At 33.8% G+C, this 12593-nt stretch overlaps 1 protein-coding gene across 4 annotated transcripts in view; it reads left to right on the forward strand.

The window, feature by feature from the left end:
• The window catches only part of 5-ht7 (5-hydroxytryptamine receptor 7), a 102305-nt gene extending 90639 nt beyond the window's left edge, over window positions 1–11666 (forward strand). For 3 of the 4 annotated variants that reach the window (XM_083094124.1, XM_083094125.1, XM_083094123.1), the window contains 2 exons: window positions 5786–5830; window positions 9276–11666. In XM_083094124.1, coding sequence (XP_082950250.1) covers window positions 5786–5830; window positions 9276–9968 — 738 coding nt within the window. In that variant the 3' untranslated portion in view covers window positions 9969–11666. The remainder of the gene's footprint in view (window positions 1–5785; window positions 5831–9275) is intronic. The other variant, XM_083094126.1, reaches the window with a different exon arrangement.
• Window positions 11667–12593: the final 927 nt, after the last annotated feature.

Below are 12593 nucleotides of genomic sequence, written 5' to 3' on the forward strand. Positions count from 1 at the left end.
AATTGCGAAGGAATTATTACGTATATGTGTACCTGGAAAAGATCGCCCATTGTTAAATTCGTCGCACTAGACACTCGTTTGTACGCAAAGAAAACAGAGCAAGTAAAAACACGTACGAAGCGGGCAGCGGTCACGACCTGAGTGAAGGAGTAGGGAGGGGGGACACGCACTGTGTGAACTTGGCACTATTAGAAAATTCACCGGATCACGTGATCGGCTCGTTTTCCGACATTTGGCGCGTCGATTGAAAAATTCGTTTCCCTATTGCATCCGCTATTAATTAAGATGTTAAGAAATATCATACGAAAATATTGTATGAGGTGAAAATGACGAGAGTCATTGAGATGTTAATCTTCGAATAATAAACGACGTAACAGCTGCGCACACATTCGAATTTCAACCCATAGCAAAATTTCATTTATACACGTCATAAAATAAATATAATAGTTATAAGTTATAATAAATTTCACAATCTTTTGTATATTTATGTGTTCTTAAATATTTTTCTCTCTTAAAAAATACTATATAATAATGAAAAGGAACAGAAATATATATTTTTGGAAAAATTGTAGATATATTTTTGTACAAAATACTCGTATAAAATATTTGTTTCAACTAGACATAAATTTTATAAAACATTTTTGATCATTCACGTAAATTTTATAAAACATTGTTGAAATATGGATTTTCAATAATCCAGCATGCACCGACGAAAAATTAATAAAAATATTAGAAAAATGTTATTAGAAATAAGTTCAATTATAAATTTATAGTTATACATGTTGTACAATAATTAATTTAAAACATTGAGATAATTATATTTTATCTCAATATCGAAATTTAATTCAGTCATATATAGTGTGTTCTCAATATCTCACCTTTCTACGCAATGTGAAAGAATTCGTACTATATTGATATGTGGTACGAATATTAATTATAATATTGTTTAAAAAATTATTAAACATTTATATTGTAAAATATATATCGTAAAAAAATTTTTCCAATTTTAATTAATTTTTATCTTTATATATTTTTATATTTTTATCTTTATATTTTATTTTTATTTTTATCTTTATCTCTATTATCTTTATATTTACACTGTTGCGTTTATCAATTATTTAATTATTAAATGAATCAAATGCAGAATTCATATTTAGTGCTAAATGCGCGACGAAAATACGGGTTTTACTGTGTCGCAGGTGCTCTCGCATACCAATGAAGTCAATCGCTTTAATGGTTTCGTCTTGGGAGAAGAGAGAAGGAAGCTCGCTTATAGCTGGATTATTTATTGTCAAACTTATGATACGTTATTATGATACCTTGAGACCCCGTTCGCACTACCATTTTCCTCATAGCATATTTTAATCCTGTCAACGATAATGGCAATAAAGAATCCGTTACCCTTATCTATTATAAAAGGTAGTAATACTATTATTGATCACAAATATATACAACTCGATTCGCAGTCGTACAAACAGAAAATTCTCCCCTAGGCGAAAACAATTTGCTTTCGCGTGATTCTCGAAATCTTTAAACGCACAGTTTCACCCACGAAGGATCACGAAACCCTTTTTAATTCACATAAAACCATTCGTCAGCCTGCATTCTAAAATAGTCTGGGAGATATATGACGAATAAAAATAAACGAGTTCATTCTAGAAGGGTCTACAAAAATATGAAAATAAACTAAAGTAAAAATATGTGTCTATAAAAGATAAAGAAATAAAAGTTCAACGCGATGAAAAAAGAATAAAAAAAGGAAACAAAAATTAAATTATTATTATTAGGTAACAGAGATAAAACTGAATACTACAATATAAAAAAGTACGTTTTTTCTTCACTTGTCGAGAAGGAAAAAATACAAATGGGCCATTTGCACGACAGTTACGTCGAGTTTGACACAGCCATAAACCGGGAGTCCCAAGAGACGAATAATCCCATAGAGAATCCTCTCCTTCTCATCTCTCGCTTTCTATCCAGCTTCGCTTCTGGCACATCCGTACATGTACAGTCGACAGTCGATGAGTGCGAGGTGCGGAAGGCTGCGGCGGCAATCGCTCTTTATTGATCGATGCGTGCATTCGCGCAGTGTGCAGAAATGGCCATTACGAGAACGTGGAACACGTATCCTACAAGCACGCAGCCGTTACATCCCATTTTTTTCGCCATCAAAATAGCATCTCATTCATTTCCCGTCCCTCGCTCCGAGTCCGAATCTCGTTTGTTCGAACGCGACATCCTTAAACGTTCGGGGTTGTTGATATCCTCGACGATTAGACACGATCGCCGCGATTTCACGGATAATCGCCTGCTACGAGTATGCCGCGGGCAACGTTTCGCATTTGTACGACAAATTACATTTCGACGAACACGAAGATCGGGAAATCTCGCGGCCAACAGGCGGCTGTTAATTACACACTTAATGATCGCAAATCAGAATTAAACGTCCTGGAACAAGATAATTGTTTTAGTCATTGGTATTTGGTACATGCATCGTTATCGAACATCGATTGTAAATTTATTTGATTTTTCTGAAGGTACATGTATATGAATTATTTTTATAATTTTTTCCTTCATATATTATATTATAATGTATAATTATATATTTTCTGGGAAAGAACTTTCTTTTTCGAAAATATATTATTTATAAATGTAAAATAAATTTATGTATTTTTGTCATTTCTATAATTATTGTTAATATTACGCGTAATTATTTGTATTCTCATTATGTATTATAATTAGTACATAATTCATATTTAATATAAAATTAATAATTTTGAATTAAAATTTATTGTAAAAATAATTATTAATAACGTTCCTTTCTTCCAAAATACTTTTGCATCATAAAAAGTTAGCATAAAATATAAAATAAATAATTTCTCTATATATGATTATATATTTCCATAGCTTTAGAAAAAAAAGTAGAAAGTATAACGATATAAAGGTATACATTTTTAAACATGTATAAGACGAGGTAAAAAATATAGTGCCTCTCTAAACGTCGAAAGGAATTTCGCCGCCTACATATAATCGATATATCATATACATTATATCCCGCCACGAAGCATCGATTTACATCACTTTGATGTTAAGTGACAACGCCATTATTCTCTCACACAATTTCTTCCGACGCCCTAAAAGCATAGCCGTGAGAATACGACGTGTCGTATCCTTTTTTCACATTCTACTATCCACATTTTCAAATATTCAGATAGATCTATTCTGAATGATCTTCAGTTTAAAATCTTATGTGACGTAAAATCGAATGCACATTCTTTCCTTAAATCGATACAGTTCGATTCGGCATGGTCATGAATAATGGAATAGGATTGAAACGAAAATCACGTAAAGTGTACAGACAAACGAAACTATTTTTTTCAATATAAAAAGAAAAATGTAACACAAAAGTATAAAATATTTTATGAAATAAAAAAATTAGAAAATAGGTGATTTAATAAACATTTTAGATAATGATTAAAAAAGATGGATAAAATTACAAAAGGTGGATACTTTGTGTATGTAGTATATATATTTTTATAGAAAATATTATACGAAATATATATGTCTTTAAAAAATTCATTAATATTCAACATATTTTCATAAAATATATTTGCATATAAAATATTCTTATCAATACTTTTTTCTCTTATCGCGTGCGTAAAATATGTATTGCATAAAGAAATATATTTTTAGGAAAAAAAGAAATAGAATAAAAATGCAAGAATTTATTTTTCAAAAATTATTATGAAAAAGGAGATCGAGATAAACATGTAATGTTTGTACAGAAATTGTAACACCTAAAGCGAGATTTAATATTTTTTCCCCAAAGAGTCTCACGAATGACATCTACGCTGTGAATGAAAAATTTTCGCACCAACGAATGTAAATAAAACTCGAATTCGAATTTATCCCCGGCAAGAAAGCAAGCAATGTATATTATTTTCTATACTATATCTGAAGCTCCCCATTCTGTTATTACGTATTTCGCGCGGCAAATAACGCATATGTATCGTTTATTGAAAACTTTGTTGAATCGGATTTAAATTTAATAACAGTTTTATTGTAATTACAACGGGCAGACGACTGGTCAGTCGCGCGCGGGCGACGACGTATCCTCTATAATTAATTTTAATATGTTACAACAGAAATGCAATAAAATGAAACAGAAAATATATTATAATGTACATTAACGAATGCGGAACAGCACGCGTGTAATATTTATGTACCGACCTTTAATTAGCTATGCTTATTGGAAAATGAGAATTTCGAATGGCACAGTCGTTTAATTTGCAATGTGAACGTACGTCGACAAAACATGTGGATAAAACACGTCAACAAAATATATTATCTCATACGTCGTATTCTCGAAATATAATCATGTTCATTTATCTTGTCACAAATATGAATGTTATATGCGGAAAAGGGAAGAAATCGATTTTGATACGTTACCTTTAATTAATTTTACATGTCCGCTAAATTTCATCCGATGTAATTCTAACTTTTATGTCTATATCATTTTTACTTTTTAAATTTTTCTTTTAATCGACATTCGCGAATATAGGATAAATGCTCGAAAAAGAGTTATAAACAGATGCTCTGCTCAATAATTTCAGAAAGACAAAAGAAATTCTCTTTTAGAAACTTTTCAACTCGAAATGCATTGAAAGCAAAAAAAGATTGATTGGTTGGTTCATCTTTACGAAGGCGAATAATGAACGTTACGAGAGTAGTAAAGAACTTTATAGGATACACTAAAATTTCGCATCGAGATTCGCACCATAGTCTACTTGAATCATCTATCATTCGGTGCATGACGTCGTTATGTCGCAGTGTCTCTTGCGAGCACTCTAAAATCAGCTGAAATCGTCGTCTCGTACTGTTACTACGATGCTTTCTCAGCTTCACGATAATGGACCGACATAAAACAGATGTCACTATTGTTAATGAGAGTTCTGACCCTGTTAAACGACGTTGAAACTTACGACAGACGTGCACGATCTTTTTTCTTTACATTTTAGAAATTCAAACTTTAAATCTTAAATATGTATCTAAATATATTTGTAAAGCATACTTTTATCTGTAAAAATATCAATTCGTAAGACACTCTTTATTTTTAATGCTTTATAAAATATTACGAGCATTAATGTCACGGCATTTTTTATTACAAAAGAAAAATTGACTCGAGATGGCAGATAAGTAGTCGCAATTAAAAAATGGAATTAATACGGGAAGCCTGCGTATTAATCCTCCCATACGTGATATATCCCGGGTAAAATTCTGTAATCGAATAAAAACCCTCTTTATTCAAATGCGCGGACACGAGTGCGCTCTTTCGTTTTTCGTTACATCTACTAATCCCATTCATATGCAAAAATTCGCACCAAGGATCATACGTGTCGTGAGCGTCGAATTGTATGTGTCAACGTTAAGAGTAGTTTATGTACACACACACACACACACATATGCAAAAGCTCCCTACATACATAGCCAGATAATAGATTTATCCTAATTTCGTGCCAGATTCCCAATTTAATTTACGCAAGCTTTGGGGATTGCCTGCTCGGGATTAGTGGCTTATACATCAATCATTTGCCTCTACCGTCGCAGCATGTCCGTTCGTAGATCTTCACGGTTGTACATCTCCTCTCCTTCTCCCTCGCACTCTTGTCCTTTTCCTTCCCGCATATCGCCTCTTCCGGTCGCATTATATTATTTATTAAATCGTATCGCAATAAAATAGGACCCCAGTCTCTGAAAGTGTTCGTAAAACACTTGTCTGTTGTAGATAAGATCGAAGGTACGCGCCGACAGGCTGGATAATTTGACAATGGTAAGACATTATCTCTTCATCTACAAGTAGTTTTTCTCTCTCGTTACACTTAGATAATGCTTTGGTCGCTGTCAAACATTTTCTCAATCGAAACATGTATACTTTTTCGAAACTCGAAAATGTATAACTAAACAATTTTAGATACTCATGGCTCTAGTTTCATATTTTACTTAATGAATGAATGAATTACTTATTAATTATTATTAATTCTCATTTGATTTTATTATTATAATTTTTATTATTTGTATTGATAAATTTAATTTATTATGTCATGTAGTGTATAATACGCGTGACTAATGTAAAATAAAAGACAGGTAGTGTTTTACAGATGCAAGAGTCGCCTCGACGATCGCCTACTTTACGATGACCTGCTATTAAATATTTGACGAACTTCCTTGACAAAACTGCTATTCTAAAACAGAACGTAGGACGAAGTAACTTGTCGTATCGGGCATCATCATGAATTCTTACGGCGATGCCTTGTAACAAATTGCGAATTCTTGTTACTTGTAGAGTCGTAGTAACTTGCTGTTTGTGATAAAGTGTTCTAATCAATGTGTCTTTAACAATGAAAGTATTTAAGTAATTCCAAGTTAGCTAGTCACAGCCATTATGAAAGACTAAAGACAAATAGAAAGTTTCTCTAATAGCAAAGTGTTCCTCATTGTTAAACTTTTATTTAAAAAAACTGCGCTCGTCTCTCATAAATATTATATGATTATAGAAAATATTATTGCATCTGTATAATGCATTATAATTTATTACATTAATTATTCTCTATAAAATAATACAAAAATTTTAGGATATCAATTTCAGACAGTATTAAATTTTATATTTATAAGATTACAAAAAATTATAAAGAAGTTAAAGTTTCTATTTTATCATATGTAAAAATATATTATTCTTATCATATAGAAAAATTATTAAAATATTTAAAACAAATTATTAAGAATAATAAAATTCATTTATTATTAATTTTTAACGAAAGAAAATAACGCATTTTTTAAAGCTATGCTCTGTTACCGTCGCGATGTATTTTTGTCTCAAGAAATTTCTCTCGGAGCAAATAATAAATGAGGTGGATATGGATATGGCGATTGGAACTACGCGTAGGGCAGAGAAATGTTTTCTAAAATTGGAGCTGAAGGAGAAAGATATTTCGGTCGTAAAAACGGACCGTAAAGCTAAGTTTAAATTTTTCTCCATCGAGAATACGAGAGATCGCTAGGAGGTCACTGAGGATTTCGTATCGTTCCCTCCCAAGCACATCTTCCTTTCTTCCTTAAAGCCACAAGAATTTCCACTTCTCAATTATCTCCAAGTGTCATCTACATTTCTGAGGTCGGACCACTCGGTCGGAAGACTCATCTGCATTTTGACTTGTTAGTTACGTAACGCGTTTCTTTGCCACTTCACTTCCGCCACGGCCGATGTGCCGTGAATTTACATTAGTGCAAAAATAAAATATACATCAGGGCCAAGGGCGTGTTCTATCGTCGCGTAATTCTCAGCAGAATAATTTCTCGATTCTCTTACTCTTTCAACGAGGGAGAAAATCAATGGAAAGCACATACGTTTGATCATTTAAACATAAAAGCTCGTACACTCAGCGCGACCAAAATCAGCCAAAGTGGCTGCTACTCTGGTAGTCTTATTTGCCTAATATCTGAAGATTGAGTTCTATGTAAATAGGGTTAAAACTCAACCGAATGTGCATATTTCTGCTTCATCTCTGAAGGAAATTATTGTATTTTTATTTTTTTGAAGATGATTTAAAAAATGTGCGCTTTTTTCAAAGAATGATTTTTTGCGTATGAATTAACTTCAATATTCTGTGCGAAGCATGTTCGCGTACGGCATCTTTTATGCAAAATTCTACAAAGAAGTTACTTTTTGAAAAGATTCTCGCAGATATAGAAATATCTCACACGAAGAGCATTCCACAAATGGCAAGAATGATTCAATATTTATCGCGTATCCGGGCTTTCTTTCACGCAAAGATGCATCGAGGGAAATGCGATAAAGATTAAGATACTGTGAACAAAATTGAAGACTTTCTACCTCCGAATATAACCAATATATCTGTCAAGAAATTTAACATCGTTCGCAGGAATGTTATTTCGACCAATATCAAATTTTAATACAAATTATAAAAGAATGTATAGTGTCTGGAAAATATTACAAAAAATTGTAATTAAAAAGAAATGTTATTAAAAATGGAGGCTTGCAATAAATATTATTTGTATCTTTTTGAAGATATATATAATTTGTATAATTTTGAAGATATATATGTTGTATCTTTTTGAAGATATATATATATATATATATATATATATATATATATATATATATATATCTTCAAAAAGATACAAATAATATTTATGTATTTTTAACATTTTCTTTTAATTACAATTTTTTGTGATACTTTCCAGACATATATATATATATATATACAAAAAAAAACATAGAAATTTGTTTCTTTCTCTTTTTTAATTGAAAAAAAAAATTAATTGATATTTTTAAAGCACATTTAACCAATTTTGTAATTATACGCACGCGCGACTTTGGAATACGATAAAGGATATCTTGTGCTCTTGTCTCTCATATATCTAATATTATATCTATTTGTAGTTTCACTATTAATTGCATTTCTTTCTGTAAATTTATAATTATATTGTTACTTACCAGTTTCAATAATTATACACTGACAATTATTAATTATATGTAAAATAAATTTTAAATAAAACTTAATTCCCATCACATCATATTTAATTTTAGTCATTACTCTAAAATTCAATTCTAACATTTTGTATAAAAATTCACACAGAAATTATATTTTCTTCTGGGAAAAAACAAGGAAAGGAAGAGGAAATTTTTTCAATAATTTTTTTTATAAAAATTCATCAACGTGTGATCTAACATGTCCAATGATGTCCATTATATGCACCTTGACAAAGATCCATTGTGCGTGAGCATACGCATTTTTCTATTGACATAACACTTGTACACGTTACGTCCACATCAGTGGAATACCGGCGAATGAGTCAGACAGCGGCGTGCCTTTGATAGATCCCATCATTGAACCTCGACAAAAGAATCATCAGTTCTGAATCGGATTATATCCAATGCACACAATCGTGTATAATCAAATAATAAATACTAGATAACAAATACTAGGTTTTTTCCTAAATAATTCTTTCAATTCTAATAAAATTTCAAATATAATCTTCTAAGTCTTCTGATTCAAAAGTTATTAATAACAAAATATTCGGAAATATTTGTCATCTGCATGGAATTATAATTCTCAATGGTGTATATAAGGTGTCGAAAATAATATTTTCTATAAATACACCTCGCATGCCAAAAGTCACACAGTTGATACTAGAATTTCTCTTCTCTTTTTATCGCTGACGTAACTAACGATTGCCGAATTTTTCTGTTACAGTGTAGCGGACACGCGGTCCGATGCTTCGCCGGTGGACCGCGCAGAAGTAACGAATCTCAATGCCCGATGCTGCAGAGGATCGAGAAGCCGGTGCTGTCGACAGCAACGACGCCGTCGATGACGTCGTCGACGACAAAGCAGATGACGACGACGACAACGCTCGTACGCAATCACCTGAACAGCACGTGTAGCGTCACCAACTCGCCGCATCAGAAGAAGCTGCGCTTCCACCTGGCGAAGGAGCGGAAAGCCAGCACCACCCTGGGCATCATCATGGGCGCGTTCATCGGCTGCTGGCTGCCATTTTTCGTGCTGGCGCTGGTCAGACCGTTCCTCCAGGACCCGGACGCCATTCCGGCGTTTCTCTCGGGTCTCTTCCTCTGGCTCGGCTATTGCAATAGTCTGCTGAATCCAATCATCTACGCGATCCTCAACAAGGATTTCCGCAAGCCCTTCCGCGAGATACTCTTCTTCCGCTGCAGCAATCTCAATCATATGATGCGCGAAGAGTTTTACCAGAGCCAGTATGGCGATCCGGTTAATAATTACGAGATCAAGGCCGGTTGCAGCGGCGGCTACGGCGGTGGTGGCGGTGCGGAGAGCGCCGAGAGCGCGGAACACTACGACGATGGCAATCAGGACGTCGTCGAGTCGGTGGACGTCGCCGGCGCGCCCGACGAGAGTTTCCTATGATGCGAGGAGCGTTCCTCGTCGATCGTCGAGGACCGTAATATCCGACGGAGACAACCGTCCTGCTGCATCGAGCCCCTCCACGTTGCCGTCGACCTCACCAACGGCACGCAAAGCGAGATCCTTTTGTGATCGATCGCGATCAATGAGGATCGCGAGGACGATGCCGCGAGTCATCGTCGACATTGTCGTCGTCCCGAAAATACGACGGGACGGTTTTCATTCCGCGATCGCGTGATAAGCGTGTCGCACAGGGATGTCTCTCGAGAGATCCTCCTATGATTATGATCAACAGCGCTGGACCGCTTGTGTGATCTTAACTCGTCAAGACAGCAACTGATAAAAAGAGAGATAGACAGCTGTTGCGCGATTATATATATATATATGTAGTCGCGTTAATAAATTAAAAATCTCACATAAGAACTGATAGTGTGTGAAAGTCGAAGTCGAAGAGCGATTTCCAGATATTCTCATTAATTTCATTGATTTGACTCAAATTTATTTACACCGAAGATAATTAAGGAGCTTATTTATTTTCCTGTGGCTTTAAATTCATACTTTTTAAACGCTGAGAACGCGCGATATTATAAAGCTATAAAAACGATATTATAAAGATATTATACTATAAAAACATACAAATTCATAAATATACCTAAATCTCACAGATTCATAGAATATTATTGTTCTATAAAAATGAAGAATTTAAATGTGATTTCCAAATAAGCTCCTCAATAAAGAAACATACAAATAATCGTCTGTGAATTAAACAATCGAATGAAAAAAAAAGAAAGTGTAAAAAGCTTTTATTATTAAGTACGCTTTAGACGATCTATAATTCCCGACAGAATCTGAGAGATACAATTTTACGTGCCATGTGTGTGTGTGTGTGTGTGTGTGTGTGCGCGTGTGCGCGTGTGTGTGTCATGATATATTTCTTAATACATAATATATGTGTTCATATTCTTCTGAATTATATATAATTCTGTTGCGAGTTATAGAAACGCTCAAAGTGCGCTTTATACATGATTCTAATTTAAATTATAATCATGATATTTACATTCAAAGGAAGAAATAATGATTGCAAAAGCGAAATTTCCCACTTTTTGATTTCTCTATAAGTAATTGCACAACGTGCAGCTGTTCGACAGAATCGTCGAAATCTATTGTTCTTACATTGGCGCGAGGCAAAAAAGATCGTTAAGGTCGAGCAAACACGAGTTTTGCGAGCATATGGCGCACATTAAAGCGTAACAATTAATTGTTGCAAGAAATTATAATTATATTTCGGAAAACAAGTAAAAGAGATCGGTGTACGATAATTCAGAATTACCGTCAGGAACATGTTCTCGCATAATATAAAGATTTATGCAATAAAGATTTATGATGCGGAAATCGCCACGTTGCGAATCGCCAGCTGTAATAATCCCACATAAATTTCCGCAACAAATGTATCGATGTCAAATGTCAAACAATAGGATTTTTATTTGTGTCGTTCTGATTATTTATTTATTTATTTATTTATTTATTTGCCAATTGAACGAGACGATCCAAATCTTATAAGAGTGAGAGTACTTTTCCCATCTCGTTTTCTCTTCAATTTCACAAGTAAGAATTAAAATAGAAGAGAGAATTATAATGATCATGATTTCTAATTTTATTTTCGATCTTTTTCGTTGATTAAATAAATTGACAATATGATTATATCGGTTTGCATTTATATTTCCCAGCAAATATTGGACCAGCTAAATTAATGTAAAAAACGCTAAAATAACTATATTATACTTATAATTATATTATAACCGGTCAATCTCGTACAAAAGGTTTTAAAAGCAAAGTCAACGATCCAATGAACCGAGGAAATTGACGAGGAAATTGATTGATTCGTATAAACATTGCGCAACTGAATGCGGACAAACGATCGTGCAAACAATCACGTCATACTGGACAATCAAAGAAGAAAAGGGGAATGAGGGGGGGGCGGGGGAGGGAGCGACTTGTTCGTATACGCGAACTCGAATTTTTATTCTCCACGGAGACGCCAACGAGACGACGACAGCGAGCGAGATTGAATTTTCTACATTGTCATCGTTGCTGACAATCGATAACCGAAGCTTCGGATTCTAGTACAGCCAGGGAAATAGATAGAAGGAGTAGAAAGAAAGACAGAGAGAGAGGGAGAGAGAGAGTTTGCGCTTTCTATGTACATTCGTCACGCCGTCGTTGTCCGGTGAAATAAAAGCACCATAAAGGAAGTTGCATTAAAAGTTCGCATCGCAAAAGGATACGATGCATTTTCCCAAGAAGTTCGCGATCGTTTAATACAATCAATTTAATCGCTAACTTGGACCATACAATCGCTTGCTACCGAGTTACTGTGCACGGTATCGAGTAGCGAAACTATTCAGACAAAGATCCTAGTGTATTTTCTACCGATTCCTTTGTGGTATTCCGATTTCGAAAACGTACCTTCCGGCGTGTAAATAAAGAAAGAGTAATCGAGCGGCGTCAACAATCATAAATTGTTCCTACTCGAATGGTTTATAGAAGTGAAATTGCATTTTCTCAGAATTTTCTCGACCTTCTATATTTAATAAGAGCAATAACTATTGAAAAAAAAAATTAAATCAA

This window comes from Camponotus vicinus, unplaced genomic scaffold, assembly GCF_025532165.1.
Source record: "Camponotus vicinus isolate PSW18456_S1 unplaced genomic scaffold, iyCamVici1.0 SCAF_3, whole genome shotgun sequence".
Lineage (NCBI taxonomy): Eukaryota > Metazoa > Arthropoda > Insecta > Hymenoptera > Formicidae > Camponotus > Camponotus vicinus.